Below are 20,184 nucleotides of genomic sequence, written 5' to 3'. Positions count from 1 at the left end.
GACTTTAACATCAATGACTTGTGACTTCACTTGGACTTGAGCCTTTTGAATTGACATGACTTGACATGACTTGCTACTTTCCCCAAAACCCAAAGATGAAAAAGTTATTCGGGAGCGCTCCGTATTTTTCATTGTGTACTTGTCTATCAGCGTTGCGTGTGTCAGCTGGTGTGCTCTCAGTACAACAGCCAATCAAATTAGATCTACTTTGTTTTCATCACACAGCATTCATCCAATCAAATTGCAGGACAACCAACGAAGAAGACATGTCCAAACCACACGCCAGTGAACAAAAAAATGATACCTAAAATAATTTTGTTTGGGTATAAAAATTACGAGGTGGTCAACACAAAACGGTTTGCAGTATGCAACACATGCGGTTCGAAAATTACTGATGGAGAGGCAACAACTTCCAACTTCGTCCGGCATTTGAAGTTGCACAAAGAACGGTAAGTTTTGAATGTAAGATAACGTTTATTGGCTAAGTAACGTGACTTTTATTTGCTGTGTAGTTAAATCAGTGAGGCTGTAAACTCACTGCTAACGTTATAACGTTATTGCAAACACGGGAATCTGTTGCAGTTCACTACCTTATTCATACTTTTTGTTCAGTGATTTTTTTTTAAGCAGGGTTATGTTAGTCAATATATCACACGTAACGTTAGACGGCGGTCAGCAGCACCGCGTATTTTAGCCACCTAAAAAAAGACAAAAATAGTAAAATAAAGGTCAGTTAAAATGTATACTATATTATGAATATGTGTACCGTTTTAGCTAGCTTTCTGACATACTGTTGGTTGTTTACCTCAGTGGTCCCCAACCACCGGGCCGTGGCCCGGTACTGGTCCGTGGATCGATTGGTATCGGGCCGCACAAGAAATAATTTTTTTTTTTTCTTTTTTTAATTAAATCAACATAAAAAACACAAGATACACTTACAAGTAGTGCACCAACCCAAAACAACTCTCTCCCCCCTTTTGTTCTGGGCATTGAACATGAAGACTCTTCCTTCACTGTTCCGAGTGGCCATGAGAGTCTTGGCAGTGCCTGCCTCCAGTGCTCCAGTGGAGCGAGTTTTCAGCCATGGTGGCATCATACTACGCCCCCATCGTGCACAAATGACTGACAGACTCTTGGCTAATTTGGTCTTTTGCAAATGCAATGCAGCATAGGGCCCTGACATATAAAAAGTACAACTTTTTTGTTATGTTCACGTATATGTCATGTTTTTTCAATGTTAACACTTTTGTACAAATAAGTACATTTGCACTTTATTTTTCAATGTGTTTGTTCTGTAAAGGAATGAGTTAATGTTTAAAATGACTGGTTAATAGTGCTATTATAAAGTGCAATGTCAGCACAATTTTCTTTCCTGCAATTTCAAATGCACTTGTTTTAATAAATAAATACAGCGTTTGAAAAGCATACACAATCTGTGTTAATATATTAGTCTGTGGTTAAAAGGACTTGAAAGGACTCGAAACTCAAAATGCAGGACTTAGGACTTGACTTGAGACTTTCCAGTCTTGACTTTGGACTTGACTCGGGGCTTGCCTGTCTTGACTCGGGACTTGACTCGGACTTGAGGGCAAAGACTTGAGACTTACTTGTGACTTGCAAAACAATGACTTGGTCCCACCTCTGCTACCATGTAAAAATATAGGATACTAACATGTTATCATAACATATGACGCATAACATACCTACACGTGATGCTAACACTTAATGCCTACATATGATGCTAACACGTGATGATAACACATGATGCTAACATGTAGTAGTAACATATGATGCTACTAACATGTAATAAATAACAACATGTAATGATAACATGTGATGCCAACAGGTATCCATAGGACGAGTGCAGGGTTCTGTGGACATTAGCAATGCCGTCATGTCCATCAACAAGAAGTCCAACCGTATCGACTTGGACGCGGGGGACATTCTGTATCACATGAAGGTAAAACTCACCTCCTTCCTGGTTGGGGTTCCTGTTTGAAGAAGTCTCAAGTCCCCCCCTGGTGTCTCCTGAAGGCCAAGAGCCACGAGCTCTTCTACATCTGGGTGACCAAGCTGCAAGCTCACCGCTCCTACAGGAAGAGCGAGGCGGCCGTCCTTCCTAACGGACACCTGGCGAGCGTGTCAGCTGACAGCAGCCGGTCCAGGTGCTTCTCCAGCGAGCTCCTCCTCCTACCTGTGCAGAGCGCTGTGGGCGTGGCCTCTGTAGCCCCGCCCTCCGCCAACAACAAGGTGTCAGCGTGGCTGCAGCAGAGTCACCCTCCTGACACCTGTGCTCAAGGTACGTTCATTTGTGTCTTCCCTGCCAAAAAAATTATATATATACAGGTAAAAGCCAGTAAATTAGAATATTTTGAAAAACTTGATTTATTTCAGTAATTGCATTCAAAAGGTGTAACTTGTACATTATATTTATTCATTGCACACAGACTGATGCATTCAAATGTTTATTTCATTTAATTTTGATGATTTGAAGTGGCAACAAATGAAAATCCAAAATTCCGTGTGTCACAAAATTAGAATATTACTTAAGGCTAATACAAAAAAGGGATTTTTAGAAATGTTGGCCAACTGAAAAGTATGAAAATGAAAAATATGAGCATGTACAATACTCAATACTTGGTTGGAGCTCCTTTTGCCTCAATTACTGCGTTAATGCGGCGTGGCATGGAGTCGATGAGTTTCTGGCACTGCTCAGGTGTTATGAGAGCCCAGGTTGCTCTGATAGTGGCCTTCAACTCTTCTGCGTTTTTGGGTCTGGCATTCTGCATCTTCCTTTTCACAATACCCCACAGATTTTTTATGGGGCTAAGGTCAGGGGAGTTGGCGGGCCAATTTAGAACAGAAATACCATGGTCCGTAAACCAGGCACGGATAGATTTTGCGCTGTGTGCAGGCGCCAAGTCCTGTTGGAACTTGAAATCTCCATCTCCATAGAGCAGGTCAGCAGCAGGAAGCATGAAGTGCTCTAAAACTTGCTGGTAGACGGCTGCGTTGACCCTGGATCTCAGGAAACAGAGTGGACCGACACCAGCAGATGACATGGCACCCCAAACCATCACTGATGGTGGAAACTTTACACTAGACTTCAGGCAATGTGGATCCTGTGCCTCTCCTGTCTTCCTCCAGACTCTGGGACCTCGATTTCCAAAGGAAATGCAAACCAAACCAACCCAAACCAGGTTTGGGGTGCCATGTCATCTGCTGGTGTCGGTCCACTCTGTTTCCTGAGATCCAGGGTCAACGCAGCCGTCTACCAGCAAGTTTTAGAGCACTTCATGCTTCCTGCTGCTGACCTGCTCTATGGAGATGGAGATTTCAAGTTCCAACAGGACTTGGCGCCTGCACACAGCGCAAAATCTACCCGTGCCTGGTTTACGGACCATGGTATTTCTGTTCTAAATTGGCCCGCCAACTCCCCTGACCTTAGCCCCATAGAAAATCTGTGGGGTTTGTGAAAAGGAAGATGCAGAATGCCAGACCCAAAAACGCAGAAGAGTTGAAGGCCACTATCAGAGCAACCTGGGCTCTCATAACACCTGAGCAGTGCCAGAAACTCATCGACTCCATGCCACGCCGCATTAACGCAGTAATTGAGGCAAAAGGAGCTCCAACCAAGTATTGAGTATTGTACATGCTCATATTTTTCATTTTCATACTTTTCAGTTGGCCAACATTTCTAAAAATCCCTTTTTTGTATTAGCCTTAAGTAATATTCTAATTTTGTGACACACGGAATTTTGGATTTTCATTTGTTGCCACTTCAAATCATCAAAATTAAATGAAATAAACATTTGAATGCATCAGTCTGTGTGCAATGAATAAATATAATGTACAAGTTACACCTTTTGAATGCAATTACTGAAATAAATCAAGTTTTTCAAAATATTCTAATTTACTGGCTTTTACCTGTATATATAATATAATATATAATATATATATAATTTTTTGCGTTTCAATTTTGTTTTTTTTTGTTTTTTTTAACATCCAACTATGCTGACAATTTAAATGAATACAAATGTGTGAGGAACCTTTAAAAAGGGGAACCGGAGGGTGTGTTCTAACTATCGTGGGATCACACTCCTCAGCCTTCCCGGTAAGGTCTATTCAGGTGTACTGGAGAGGAGGCTACGCCGGATAGTCGAACCTCGGATTCAGGAGGAACAGTGTGGTTTTCGTCCTGGTCGTGGAACTGTGGACCAGCTCTATACTCTCGGCAGGGTCCTTGAGGGTGCATGGGAGTTTGCCCAACCAGTCTACATGTGCTTTGTGGACTTGGAGAAGGCATTCGACCGTGTCCCTCGGGAAGTCCTGTGGGGAGTGCTCAGAGAGTATGGGGTTTCGGACTGTCTGATTGTGGCGGTCCGCTCCCTGTATGATCAGTGTCAGAGCTTGGTTCGCATTGCCGGCAGTAAGTCGGACACGTTTCCGGTGAGGGTTGGACTCCGCCAAGGCTGCCCTTTGTCACCGATTCTGTTCATAACTTTTATGGACAGAATTTCTAGGCGCAGTCAAGGCGTTGAGGGGATCCGGTTTGGTGGCTGCAGGATTAGGTCTCTGCTTTTTGCAGATGATTTGGTCCTGATGGCTTCATCTGGCCAGGATCTTCAGCTCTCACTGGATCAGTTCGCAGCTGAGTGTGAAGCGACTGGGATGAGAATCAGCACCTCCAAGTCCGAGTCCATGGTTCTCGCCCGGAAAAGGGTGGAGTGCCATCTCCGGGTTGGGGAGGAGATCTTGCCCCAAGTGGAGGAGTTCAAGTACCTCGGAGTCTTGTTCACGAGTGAGGGAAGAGTGGATCGTGAGATCGACAGGCGGATCGGTGCGGCGTCTTCAGTAATGCGGACGCTGTATCGATCCGTTGTGGTGAAGAAGGAGCTGAGCCAGAAGGCAAAGCTCTCAATTTACCGGTCGATCTACGTTCCCATCCTCACCTTTGGTCATGAGCTTTGGGTCATGACCGAAAGGACAAGATCACGGGTACAAGCGGCCGAAATGAGTTTCCTCCGCCGGGTGGCGGGGCTCTCCCTTAGAGATAGGGTGAGAAGCTCTGTCATCCGGGGGGAGCTCAAAGTAAAGCCGCTGCTCCTCCGCATCGAGAGGAGCCAGATGAGGTGGTTCGGGCATCTGGTCAGGATGCCACCCGAGCGCCTCCCTAAGGAGGTGTTTAGGGCATGTCCGACCGGTAGGAGGCCACGAGGAAGACCCAGGACACGTTGGGAAGACTATGTCTCCCGGCTGGCCTGGGAACGCCTCGGGATCCCCCGGGAGGAGCTGGACGAAGTGGCTGGGGAGAGGGAAGTCTGGGCTTCCCTGCTTAGGCTGCTGCCCCCGCGACCCGACCTCGGATAAGCGGAAGAAGATGGATGGATGGATGGACAAATGTGTGAGCAGACGTAGAGTGTTTAAGCATTCAGTTTGTTTAAATACAGTTGTTTTTTTTAATTCAGTGAAAAAAAAGAAAAAAGTTTAATGTAAAAAACCATATTCACTGCAGCGTTTTAAAATTCACTGCGTAAAAATTCAATGTAAAACAACATTGGTGTAAAAAAGTTTCACTGCAGGAAAAAGATGTGTGTTTAAAAATTGAGTTTGTTGAAATATAGCGTTTTCAAATTCAGTGTAAAAAAAGTAAGAATTATTCGTTGCTTTAAATTTTAAGACTCACTTCAGGTAAATTAGGACCTGGTTCTGAAACAGCATCGATTTTTTTTACACTGAATTTTTTTTCACTGAATTCTTCTGCACTGAATTTTTTACACTTAATTTTCTTTTTTTACACAAACATTTTTTTACACTAATTTTTTCCGCACTGAAATTTTCTGCACTGATTTCTTATACACAGATTTTTTTTACTCTGAAATGTTCTCTCCTGGATTTTGATACACTGAATTTGAATTTTTTTTTTTTTTTTTACACTGAATTTTTTACATTGAATATTTGTACATGGAAATGTTTATGCACTGAATATTTTTACACTGAATTTTTCTGCACTGGATTTTTTTTACACTGAATTTTTCCACACATTTTTTTACACTGAATTTTTTGCACTAAATATTTGTACACGGAAATGTTCATGCACTGAATATTTATAGACTGAATATTTTACACTGACATTTTCTGCACTGGATTTTTATACACTGAATTTTTCCACACTGAAATATTTTGCACTGATTTTTTTACACTGAAATGTTAATGCACTGAATATTTATACACTGAATATTTTTTTACACTGAATTTTTCTGCACCGGATTTTTTTACACCAAATTTCTTTGCACTGATTTTTTTACACTGAATTTTTCTGCACTGGATTTTTTTTACGCTGAATTTTTCCAAACAAATTTTTCTACACTGAATTTTTTACACTGAATATTTGTACATGGAAATGTCTATGCACTGAATATTTTACACTGAATATTTTACACTGAATATTTTACACTGACATTTTCTGCACTGGATTTTTATACACTGAATTTGTCTACACTGAAATATTTTGCACTGAATTCTTTACACTGAAATGCTTATGCACTGAATATTCATACACTAAATATTTTTGACACTGAATTTTTCTGCACTGGATTTTTTTTACACCAAATTTTTTTACACTGAATTTTTTAAGTACATCACTAAATATTTGTACACTTAAATGTTTATGCACTGAATATTTTTTCACTACAGTTTTCTGCACTGGATTTTTTTACACTGAAATTTTACACACTGAATTTTTTACATTGAATTATTTTGCACTTAATTTTTTACACTGAATATTTGTACACTGAAATTTTTATGTGCCGTATATTCATAAACTGGATTTTTTTATACTGATTTTTTTCTGCACTGATTTTTTTTATACACTGAATTTTTTACATTGAATTATTTTGCACTTAATTTTTTACACTGAATATTTGTACACTGAAATTTTTATGTGCCGTATATTCATAAACTGGATTTTTTTACACTGATTTTTTTCTGCACTGAATATTTTTATATAAATCAAATAAAATCAACTTTATTTATACTGAATTTTTCCTCACAAATTTTTTTACACTAAATATTTGTACACCAAAATGTTTATGCACTGAATATTTTTACACTGAATTTTTACACTCTGAATGTTTTGCATTGAATTATTTTGCACTGACTTTTTTACACTGAATATTTGTATACTGAAATGTTTGTGCGCTGAATATTTATAAACTGAATATTTTTTTACACTGAATTTTTCTGCACTGATTTTTTTATACACTGTGTTTTTACACTGAATTATTTTGCACTGAATTTTTTACACTGATCTTTTCTGCACTGAATATTTTTTACACTGAATTTTTGTAGAAATTGTCAGCATAATATGATATATAAAGAATTCAGTTCACAAAATTCAAACACAAAAAAATTAAGTTCGATAAGTTCAGTGTCAAAAAAGCTTTCGTATTAAAGACAATAATAACTATCCATAGTATGTTCCATGCAACTCAAATGAAATTATTTTTTTTTTTTTCCAGAGCTCAACCGCTGCCATCTGGACCTTTCAGAACTCAACCGTCTGATCCAGAGGCTGCAGCTGCTGGAGGCGGGGCCAGCGTTGACTAACGGCCAGCTCCAGCGCATCATCAGCACACAGGTGTCACTGCAAGGGGGCGGAGCTTCACCTCCGAGCGCCTTCTTTCGTGCTGACGGCCGCGTGTTGTCTTTTTGCCGACAGAACCTTTCCCTGGAGAAGCCCAAGAAGCCAAAACCTGGACGAGTGCGGGGTCACTCTCGTACTCTGTCCAGGGTGGAAGCGCTGGGAATGGTAAGAGGTCACATGACACCGTCACATGACACTGCATGGACACAAGTCAACAATGGTGGGAACACATTTGGGCAACTTTTTTTATTCCTAGCGCAGAAAACAAGCGCCACAAAAATGACTAAAAAAATCTGTAGAAATTATGTTAATACTCCACATTGTCTTCGTTTTTCACTTCCAGTAATAATGGTACCTCGATTTCCTTGGAATTGTGGCTAAAAGTTTGCCCTTCTTTTTGTGTACGTCTTGGTTATTGGGCGTAACAATGTGTCCACTTAAAGAATCCACGCGTTTCTGACTCAATCTGTACTTGTTTGTATTGAATACAGCTGTAAAATAATCCACCATGGGGCCAAACAAAGTAGCGAGTGGCAGCACTGTGATAAAGAAGATGAAAAACACTGTTGAATTCAAGAAAGAACTGGTAGCAAAGTACGCAGGTGGCGTCCCCTCGCCTTCTTAATGTTGATTTATACATTTTATTCATCATTTAGGGTTAGTTCAAGGTTTTTTATTCAGCATTTAGGCGTAAACTTACAGTTCTCTTTGCGTTTTTGAGTCAACAATGGCAAAAAGTGCAATGTAGTAAAAAAAAAGGACGACAGTATAACATGTTTTCCAATGAGGGCCACTGACTAAAATATTAAAGGATGCGGGGGCCATTTTGGTATTTTTCACATTCAAAGTCAGTACAATATAAAAAAAATTCTTAAAAGAGCTAGAAAATGTAGATTCAGTAGAAAATGTGCATGAAACAGCTAACAGTTAACACGCTCGCCAGTTAGCCTCAAGAAACCAAAAATATGAACTGTGGGTGTACACTAGAAAATTGAGCTAAAAAAGCTAGCATGTTAATAGTAATGTGGTAAAATACCAATAATAGCATAACTACTGTTAGCATTAGTCAAGTACCAAAATATATTACTCTGAGGTGAATACCTGTTAAACTACCTCAAAAAAGATGCTAGAGTGCTAATGTTAGCATGCTCAAATGCTGACTTCGGTATGCGTCAAGTACCAAAATATATGACTCGGAGGTGTATATCTGTCATATTAGCTACAAATGTTAACATGCTAACATTAGAATGCATCAAGTTCCAAAATATATAACTCTGAGATGTACACTAGAAAATGTAGCTAAAAAAGCTAGCATGTTAATAGTAACGTGGTAAAACACCAACAATAGCATAGCTACTGCTAGCATTAGTCAAGTACCAAAATGTATGACCCTGAGGTGAATACCTGCTAAACTACCTAAAAAAATGCTAGAGTGCTAATGTTATCATGCTAAAATGCTGACTTCGGTATGCGTCAAGTACCAAAATACATAACTCTAAGGTGTATACTAGAAAATTGAGCTGAAAAAGCTAGCATGTTAATAGTAATGTGGTAAAATACCAACAATAGCATGCCTACTGTTAGCATTAGTCAAGTACCAAAATATATGACTCTGAGGTGGAAACCTGCTAAATTAACTTTAAAAAAGCTAGCATGCTACTAAAATGCTTATTTCAGCATGTGTCAAGTAACAAAATATATGACTCGGAGGTGTATATCTGTAAAATTTGCTAAAAATGCTAGCATGCTAAAGTTAGCATGCATCAAGTACCAAAATATGACTCTAAGGTGTATACTAGAAAATGGAGCCGAAAAAGCTGGCATGCTATCAGTCACATGCTAACATACCAACAATTGCATGCCTACTGTTAGCATTAGTGAAGTACCAAAATATATGACCCTGAGGCTAAATTAAATTTATTTTAAAAACTACCGTGCTAATAGCATGCTTACTCTGAGGTGTATACCTGTTAAATTAACTTTTTGAAAAAGCTAGCATGCTAATGTTAGCATGCTAAAATACTTATTTTAGCATAAGGTGTGGCTACATGCATCAAGTACCAAAATATATCACTCTGAGCTGTATACTAGAAAATTGAGCTAAAAAAGCTAGCATGTTAATAGCAACGTGGTAAAATACCAACAATAGCATGCATACGGTTAGCATTAGTCAAGTACCAAAATATATGACTGAGGTGGAAACCTGCTAAATTAACTTTAAAAAAGCTAGCATGCTACTAAAATGCTTATTTCAGCATGTGTCAAGTAACAAAATATATGACTCGGAGGTGTATATCTGTAAAATTTGCTAAAAATGCTAGCATGCTAAAGTTAGCATGCATCAAGTACCAAAATATGACTCTAAGGTGTATACTAGAAAATGGTGCCGAAAAAGCTGGCATGCTATCAGTCACATGCTAACATACCAACAATTGCATGCCTACTGTTAGCATTAGTGAAGTACCAAAATATATGACCCTGGGGCTAAATTAAATTATTTTAAAAACTACCGTGCTAATAGCATGCTTACTCTGAGGTGTACACCTGTTAAATTAACTTTTTTAAAAAGCTAGCATGCTAATGTTAGCATGCTAAAATACTTATTTTAGCATAAGGTGTGGCTACATGCATCAAGTACCAAAATATATCACTCTGAGCTGTATACTAGAAAATTGAGCTAAAAAAGCTAGCATGTTAATAGCAACGTGGTAAAATACCAACAATAGCATGCATACGGTTAGCATTAGTCAAGTACCAAAATATATGACTCTGAGGTGGAAACCTGCTCAATTAACTTTAAAAAAGCTAGCATGCTACTAAAATGCTTATTTCAGCATGCGTCAAGTAACAAAATATATGACTCAAAGGTGTATATCTGTAAATTTTGCTAAAAATGCTAGCATGCTAAAGTTAGCGTGCATCAAGTACCAAAATATATGACTCTGAGGTGTATACTAGAAAATTGAGCCACAAAAGCTGGCATGCTAACAGTCACATGCTAACATACCAACAATTGCATGTCTACTGTTAGCATTAGTGAAGTACCAAATATATGACTCTGAGGTCTAAATCTGCTAAATTAAATTAAAAAAAAAACAACGTGCGAATAGCATGCTTACTGTTAGCATTAGGAAGTACTAATATATATATGACTCTGAGGTGTATACCTGTTAAATTAACTTTTTTTAAATGCTAGCATGCTAATGTTAGCATGCTAAAATGCTTATTTTAGCATAAGTCAAGTACCAAAATATATGACTCGGAGGTGTATATCTGTAAAATTAGTGAAGAATCTTAGCATGCTAACATTAGCATGAATCAAGTACCAAAATATATGACTCTTGAGGTGTATACCTGCAAAGTTACAGTAGGGGGAGAATTCATATGCCCTATTCCTGGGTAGATCTTGCTTGAAAGGAAGAGATGGGGGGGAAGGTAATAATTTTGCAATGCAGTCTTCTGAAAATGATGGAAAGCGCCAGTCTACATAGCAGCTGACGCAGTGGTCAAATTTGGAATTGCCACAAAACACATTTTAAAATACGTACTATTAAGGAAAACGAGGTACCAGTGTACTTGTGTCCGTGTAGTGTGTACATGAGTGTAGTATCTGCAAGCTAACAGGGCATCTTCTGGTTCAAAAGCCTGTTCGCAGGATAACCAAATCGGTGAGTTTTCAGTAGCCAGCAGCGTGTTGTGACCATTCTCCCTCCACCAATCAGCAGTTCACTGTGTTTAGTTCCGCCCCTTTAGGCACCTTACATTAGGGGGCGCCAAAGAGTGGTAGCCTTGAACGGTATTGTGGTATTGAGTGTGGTATTGTGGCCCGGGGTCGATCGAAACCAGCATACTTCTAAAATCCTTGATTTTTAGGTTTAAACATACAAGATTAGCTAAAAAGCTAGCATAAAACGTTAGCATGCCAATACAGGAGAGAATAGCATTCTTCTAAGATGGTGTGTATTATAATGCATTATTTTTAGGTGTAAACGTATAAAATTAGCTAAAAAACTGGCATGAAATGTTGGCATGCTAATGTTAGCATGTTAATATAAGAGACATTAGCATACTTCTAAGATGGCGCCAAGAATTAAAATGCACTATTTTTAGGAGTAAACATACAAAATAAGCTGAATAGATGGCAGAAAACGTTAGCATGCAAATATAAGAGACGTTAGCATACTTCTCAAATGGCACCTAATATCAAAATCGATAATTTTTAGGTTTAAACAAACACAATTATTTGAAAAGCTAGCATACAACGCTATGATGACATAGGACAAGTTAGCATACTTCTAAGATGGTGGTAAGTATTAAAATGCACTATTTTTAGGTGTAAAGATACGAAATAAGCTAAAAAGCTATCATAAAACGTTAGCATGATGACATAGGACAAGTTAGCATACTTCTAAGATGGTGCCAAGTATTAAAATGCACAATTTTTAGGTGTAAACACGCAAAATAAGCTAAAAAGCTATCATAAAACATTAGCATGATGACATAGGACAAGTTAGCATACTTCTAAGATGGTGCCAAGTATTAAAATGCACTATTTTTAGGTGTAAACAAACAAAATTAGTTTAAAGGCTATCATCAAACGTTAGTATAATGACATAGGACAAGTTAGCATATTTCTAAGATGGTACCAAGCATTAAAATGCACTATTTTTAGGTGTAAACATACAAAATGAGTTGAAAAGCTAACATAAAACGTTATCATGATGACATATGACAAGTTAGCATACTTCTAAGATGGCGCCAAGTATTAAAATGCACTATTTTTTAGAAGTAAACACACAAAATGAGCTAAGAATCTATCATAAAATGTTAGCGTGATGACATAGGACAAGTTAGCGTACTTCTAAGATAGCGCCACATGTTAAAATGCACTATATTTAGGTGTAAACACAAAAATTTGAGCTTTAAAGCTATCTTAAAACGTTTGCGGGATGCATATGACAAGCTAGCATACTTCTCAGATGGCGCCAATTATCAAAGTCCATGATTTTTAGGTTTAAACAAACAAAATTAGTTTAAAAGATAGCATAATATATTAGCATGATGACATAGTACAAGATAGCACACTTCTAAGATGATGCCAAGTATTAAAAAGCACTATTTTTAGGTTTAGACAAACCAAATTTGTTTAAAAGCTAGCATAAAATGTTAGAATGCTATCATTAGCATGATGACATAGGTTAGCATACTTCTAAGATGGTGCCAAGTTTTAAAATGCACAATTTTTTAGTGTAAACAAACAAAATTAATTGAAAAGCTATCATAAAACGTTAGCATGATGACATAGGGCAAGTTAGCATACTTCCAAGATGGCAACAAGTATTACATTGCAGTATTTTTAGGTGTAAACGCACAAAATGAGCTAAGAAGCTATCATAAAACATTAGCATGATGACATAAGACAAGTTAGCATACTTCTAAGATGGTGCCAAGCATTAAAATGCACCATTTTTAGGCCATGATTTTTAGGTTTAAACAAACAAAATTAGTTTAAAAAATAGCATAAAATGTTAGTATGTTAACGTTAGCATGATGACATAGGACAAGTTAGCATACTTCTAAGATGGCAACAAGTATTAAAATGCAGTATTTTTAGGTGTAAACGCACAAAAGTAGCTAAAAAGCTATCATAAAACGTTAGCATGATGACATAGGACAAGTTAGCATTCTTCTATGATGGTGCCAAGTATTAAAATGCACTATTTTTGGGTGTAAACAAACACAATTAGTTTAAAAGCTATCATAAAACGTTAGCATGAAGACATAGGACAAGGTAGCATGCTTCTAAGATGGCATCAATTATTAAAGTCCTTGATTTTTAGGTTTAAACAAACAAAATTAGTTTAAAAGCTTTCATAAAATGTTAGCATGATGACATAGGACAAGTTAGCATGCTTCCAAGATGGCGCCAAGTATTAAAATGCAGTATTTTTAGGTGTAAAGACACAAAATGAGCTAAAAGGCTATCATAAAATGTTAGCATGATGACATAGGACAAGTTAGCATTCTTCTAAGATGGTGCCAAGTATTAAATGCACCATTTTTAGGTGTAAACAAACACAATTAGTTTAAAAGCTAACATAAAACATTAGCATGATGACATAGGACAAGTTAGCATACTTCTAAGATGGTGCCAAGTTTTAAAATGCACTTTTTTTAGTGTAAACGAACAAAATTAATTTGAAAGCTATCATAAAACGTTAGCATGATGACATAGGACGAGTTAGCATTCTTCTAAGATGGTGCCAAGTATTAAAACGCACTATTTTAGGTGTAAACAAACACAATTAGTTTAAAAGCTATCATAAAACGTTAGCATGATGACATAGGACAAGTTAGCATTCTTCTAAGATGGTGCCAAGTATTAAAACGCACTATTTTAGGTGTAAACAAACACAATTAGTTTAAAAGCTATCATAAAACGTTAGCATGATGACATAGGACAAGTTAGCATGCTTCTAAGATGGCATCAATTATTAAAGTCCTTGAATTTTAGGTTTAAAAAAACAAAATTAGTTTAAAAGCTAGCATAAAATGTTAGCATGATGACATAGGACAAGATAGCATACTTCTAAGATGATGCCAAGTTTTAAAATGCACCATTTTTTAATGTAAACAAACACAATTAATTGAAAAGCTATCATAAAACGTTAGCATGATGACATAGGACAAGTTAGCATACTTCCAAGATGGCAACAAGTATTAAAATGTAGTAATTTTAGGTGTAAATGCACAAAATGAGCTAAAAAGCTATCATAAAACATTAGCATGATGACATAGGACAAGTTAGCATTCTTCTAAGATGGCGCCAAGCATTAAAATATACTATTTTTAGGTGTAAACGTGCAAAAGGAGCTAAAAAGCTATCATAAAACGTTAGCATGATGACATAGGACAAGTTAACATACTTCCAAGATGGCAACAAGTATTAAAATGCAGTATCTTTAGGTGTAAACACACAAAATGAAAAAAAGCTATTGTAAAAATGTTAGCATGATGACATAGGAGAAGCTAGCATACTTAGATGGCGGCAATTATTAAAGTCCATGATTTTTAGGATTAAACAAACAAAATTAGTTTAAAAGATAGCATAATATGTTAGCATGACGACATAGGACAAGATAGCGTACTTCTAAGATGTTACCAAGTATTACAAAGCTCTATTTTTAGGTTTAGACAAACAAAATTTGTTTAAAAGCTAGCCTAAAATTTTAGAATGCTAACATTAGCATGATGACATAGGACAAGTTAGCATACTGCTAAGATGGTGCCAAGTTTTAAAATGCCCTATATTTTAGTGTACAGAATTTTTATTTTTTTTAAAGCTATCATAAAACGTTAGCATGATGACATTAAACAAGTTAGCATACTTCCAAGATGGCAACAAGTATTAAAATGTAGTATTTCTAGGTGTAAACGCACTAAATGAGCTAAAAAGCTATCATAAAACATTAGCATGATGACATAAGACAAGTTAGCATGCTTCCAAGATGGCGCCAAGTATTAAAATGCAGTATTTTTAGGTGTAAACACACAAAATGAGCTAAAAGGCTATCATAAAACGTTAGCATGATGACATAGGACAAGTTAGCATTCTTCTAAGATGGCGCCAAGTATTAAAATGCACTATTTTTAGGTGTAAACAAACACAATTAGTTTAAACGCTATCATAAAACATTAGCATGATGACATAGGACAAGTTAGCATACTTCTAAGATGGCGCCAAGCATTAAAATGCACCATTTTTAGGTGTAAACGTGCAAAATGAGCTAAAAAGCTATCATAAAACGTTAGCATGATGACATAGGACAAGTTGGCATACTGCTAAGATGGCGCCAATTATTAAAGGCCATGATTTTTAGGTTTAAACAAACAAAATTAGTTTAAAAGATAGCATAAAATGTTAGTATGTTAACGTTAGCATGATGACATAGGACAAGTTAGCATACTTCTAAGATGGCAACAAGTATTAAAATGCAGTATTTTTAGGTGTAAATGCACAAAATTAGCTAAAAAGCTATCATAAAACATTAGCATGATGACATAGGACGAGTTAGCATTCTTCTAAGATGGTGCCAAGTATTAAAATGCACTATTTTTAGGTGTAAACAAACACAATTAGTTTAAAAGCTATCACAAAACGTTAGCATGAAGACATAGGACAAGTTAGCATGCTTCTAAGATGGCATCAATTATTAAAGTCCTTGATTTTTAGGTTTAAACAAACAAAATTAGTTTAAAAGCTAACATAAAACATTAGCATGATGACATAGGACAAGTTAGCATTCTTCTAAGATGGTGCCAAGTATTAAAATGCACCATTTTTAGGTGTAAACAAACACAATTAGTTTAAAAGCTAACATAAAACATTAGCATGATGACATAGGACAAGTTAGCATACTTCTAAGATGGTGCCAAGTTTTAAAATGCACTATTTTTAGTGTAAACGAACAAAATTAATTTGAAAGCTATCATAAAACATTAGCATGATGACATCGGACAAGTTAGCATTCTTCTATGATGGCGCCAAGTATTAAAATGCACTATTTTTAGGTGTAAACAAACACAATTAGTTTAAAAGCTATCACAAAACGTTAGCATGAAGACATAGGACAAGTTAGCATGCTTCTAAGATGGCGTCAATTATTAAAGTCCTTGATTTTTAAGTTTAAACAAACAAAATTTGTTTAAAACGTTAGCATGATGAAATAGGACAAGTTAGCATACTTCTAAGATGGCGCCAAGCATTAAAATGCACCATTTTTAGGTGTAAACGTGCAAAATGAGCTAAAAAGCTATCATAAAACGTTAGCATGATGACATAGGACAAGTTGGCATACTGCTAAGATGGCGCCAATTATTAAAGGCCATGATTTTTAGGTTTAAACAAACAAAATTAGTTTAAAAGATAGCATAAAATGTTAGTATGTTAACGTTAGCATGATGACATAGGACAAGTTAGCATACTTCTAAGATGGCAACAAGTATTAAAATGCAGTATTTTTAGGTGTAAACGCACAAAATTAGCTAAAAAGCTATCATAAAACATTAGCATGATGACATAGGACAAGTTAGCATTCTTCTATGATGGCGCCAAGTATTAAAATGCACTATTTGTAGGTGTAAACAAACACAATTAGTTTAAAAGCTATCATAAAATGTTAGCATGAAGACATAGGACAAGTTAGCATGCTTCTAAGATGGCATCAATTATTAAAGTCCTTGATTTTTAGGTTTAAACAAACAAAATTAGTTTAAAAGCTAACATAAAACATTAGCGTGATGACATAGGACAAGTTAGCGTACTTCTAAGATAGCGCCACATGTTAAAATGCACTATATTTAGGTGTAAACACAAAAATTTGAGCTTTAAAGCTATCTTAAAACGTTTGCGGGATGCATATGACAAGTTAGCATACTTCTCAGATGGCGCCAATTATTAAAGTCCATGATTTTTAGGTTTAAACAAACAAAATTAGTTTAAAAGATAGCATAATATATTAGCATGATGACATAGTACAAGATAGCACACTTCTAAGATGATGCCAAGTATTAAAAAGCACTATTTTTGGGTTTAGACGAACCAAATTTGTTTAAAAGCTAGCATAAAATGTTAGAATGCTATCATTAGCATGATGACATAGGTTAGCATACTTCTAAGATGGTGCCAAGTTTTATAATGCACAATTTTTTAGTGTAAACAAACAAAATTAATTGAAAAGCTATCATAAAACGTTAGCATGATGACATAGGACAAGTTAGCATACTTCCAAGATGGCAACAAGTATTAAAATGTAGTATTTTTAGATGTAAACGCACAAAATGAGCTAAGAAGCTATCATAAAACATTAGCATGATGACATAGGACAAGTTAGCATTCTTCTAAGATGGTGCCAAGTTTTAAAACGCACTATTTTAGGTGTAAACAAACACAATTAGTTTAAAAGCTATCATAAAACGTTAGCATGATGACATAGGACAAGTTAGCATGCTTCTAAGATGGCATCAATTATTAAAGTCCTTGGATTTTAGGTTTAAAAAAACAAAATTAGTTTAAAAGCTAGCATAAAATGTTAGCATGATGACATAGGACAAGATAGCATACTTCTAAGATTATGCCAAGTTTTAAAATGCACCATTTTTTAATGTAAACAAACACAATTAATTGAAAAGCTATCATAAAACGTTAGCATGATGACATAGGACAAGTTAGCATACCTCCAAGATGGCAACAAGTATTAAAATGTAGTAATTTTAGGTGTAAATGCACAAAATGAGCTAAAAAGCTATCATAAAACATTAGCATGATGACATAGGACAAGTTAGCATTCTTCTAAGATGGCGCCAAGCATTAAAATATACTATTTTTAGGTGTAAACGTGCAAAAGGAGCTAAAAAGCTATCATAAAACGTTAGCATGATGACATAGGACAAGTTAACATACTTCTAAGATGGCAACAAGTATTAAAATGCAGTATCTTTAGGTGTAAACACACAAAATGAAAAAAAGCTATTGTAAAAATGTTAGCATGATGACATAGGAGAAGCTAGCATACTTAGATGGCGGCAATTATTAAAGTCCATGATTTTTAGGATTAAACAAACAAAATTAGTTTAAAAGATAGCATAATATGTTAGCATGACGACATAGGACAAGATAGCGTACTTCTAAGATGTTACCAAGTATTACAAAGCACTATTTTTAGGTTTAGACAAACAAAATTTGTTTAAAAGCTAGCCTAAAATTTTAGAATGCTAACATTAGCATGATGACATAGGACAAGTTAGCATACTGCTAAGATGGTGCCAAGTTTTAAAATGCCCTATATTTTAGTGTACAGAATTTTTATTTTTTTTAAAGCTATCATAAAACGTTAGCATGATGACATTAAAGTTAGCATACTTCCAAGATGGCAACAAGTATTAAAATGTAGTATTTCTAGGTGTAAACGCACTAAATGAGCTAAAAAGCTATCATAAAACATTAGCATGATGACATAAGACAAGTTAGCATGCTTCCAAGATGGCGCCAAGTATTAAAATGCAGTATTTTTAGGTGTAAACACACAAAATGAGCTAAAAGGCTATCATAAAACGTTAGCATGATGACATAGGACAAGTTAGCATACTTCTAAGATGGTGCCAAGTATTAAAATGCACTATTTTTAGGTGTAAACAAACACAATTAGTTTAAACGCTATCATAAAACATTAGCATGATGACATAGGACAAGTTAGCATACTTCTAAGATGGCGCCAAGCATTAAAATGCACCATTTTTAGGTGTAAACGTGCAAAATGAGCTAAAAAGCTATCATAAAACGTTAGCATGATGACATAGGACAAGTTGGCATACTGCTAAGATGGCGCCAATTATTAAAGGCCATGATTTTTAGGTTTAAACAAACAAAATTAGTTTAAAAGATAGCATAAAATGTTAGTATGTTAACGTTAGCATGATGACATAGGACAAGTTAGCATACTTCTAAGATGGCAACAAGTATTAAAATGCAGTATTTTTAGGTGTAAACGCACAAAATTAGCTAAAAAGCTATCATAAAACATTAGCATGATGACATAGGACAAGTTAGCATTCTTCTATGATGGCGCCAAGTATTAAAATGCACTATTTTTAGGTGTAAACAAACACAATTTGTTTAAAAGCTATCACAAAACGTTAGCATGAAGACATAGGACAAGTTAGCATGCTTCTAAGATGGCGTCAATTATTAAAGTCCTTGATTTTTAGGTTTAAACAAACAAAATTAGTTTAAAAGCTAACATAAAACATTAGCATGATGACATAGGACAAGTTAGCATACTTCTAAGATGGTGCCAAGTTTTAAAATGCACTATTTTTAGTGTAAACGAACAAAATTAATTTGAAAGCTATCATAAAACATTAGCATGATGACATCGGACAAGTTAGCATTCTTCTATGATGGCGCCAAGTATTAAAATGCACTATTTTTAGGTGTAAACAAACACAATTAGTTTAAAAGCTATCACAAAACGTTAGCATGAAGACATAGGACAAGTTAGCATGCTTCTAAGATGGCGTCAATTATTAAAGTCCTTGATTTTTAAGTTTAAACAAACAAAATTTGTTTAAAACGTTAGCATGATGAAATAGGACAAGTTAGCATACTTCTAAGATGGCGCCAAGCATTAAAATGCACCATTTTTAGGTGTAAACGTGCAAAATGAGCTAAAAAGCTATCATAAAACGTTAGCATGATGACATAGGACAAGTTGGCATACTGCTAAGATGGCGCCAATTATTAAAGGCCATGATTTTTAGGTTTAAACAAACAAAATTAGTTTAAAAGATAGCATAAAATGTTAGTATGTTAACGTTAGCATGATGACATAGGACAAGTTAGCATACTTCTAAGATGGCAACAAGTATTAAAATGCAGTATTTTTAGGTGTAAACGCACAAAATTAGCTAAAAAGCTATCATAAAACATTAGCATGATGACATAGGACAAGTTAGCATTCTTCTATGATGGCGCCAAGTAT

At 35.9% G+C, this 20,184-nt stretch overlaps 1 protein-coding gene across 1 annotated transcript in view; it reads left to right on the top strand.

Moving 5' to 3' along the window:
• osbpl7 (oxysterol binding protein-like 7) overlaps positions 1 to 20,184 on the top strand; it is a 101,685-nt gene that overhangs the window by 40,483 nt on the left and 41,018 nt on the right. Inside the window, 5 exon segments of the mRNA XM_061931628.1 lie at positions 1,847 to 1,960; positions 2,035 to 2,299; positions 7,521 to 7,639; positions 7,721 to 7,810; positions 11,290 to 11,313. Coding sequence (XP_061787612.1) covers positions 1,847 to 1,960; positions 2,035 to 2,299; positions 7,521 to 7,639; positions 7,721 to 7,810; positions 11,290 to 11,313 — 612 coding nt within the window.

Source organism: Nerophis lumbriciformis, linkage group LG39 (genome assembly GCF_033978685.3).
Source record: "Nerophis lumbriciformis linkage group LG39, RoL_Nlum_v2.1, whole genome shotgun sequence".
Lineage (NCBI taxonomy): Eukaryota > Metazoa > Chordata > Actinopteri > Syngnathiformes > Syngnathidae > Nerophis > Nerophis lumbriciformis.
This window is presented reverse-complemented; position numbering and strand designations above follow the sequence as displayed.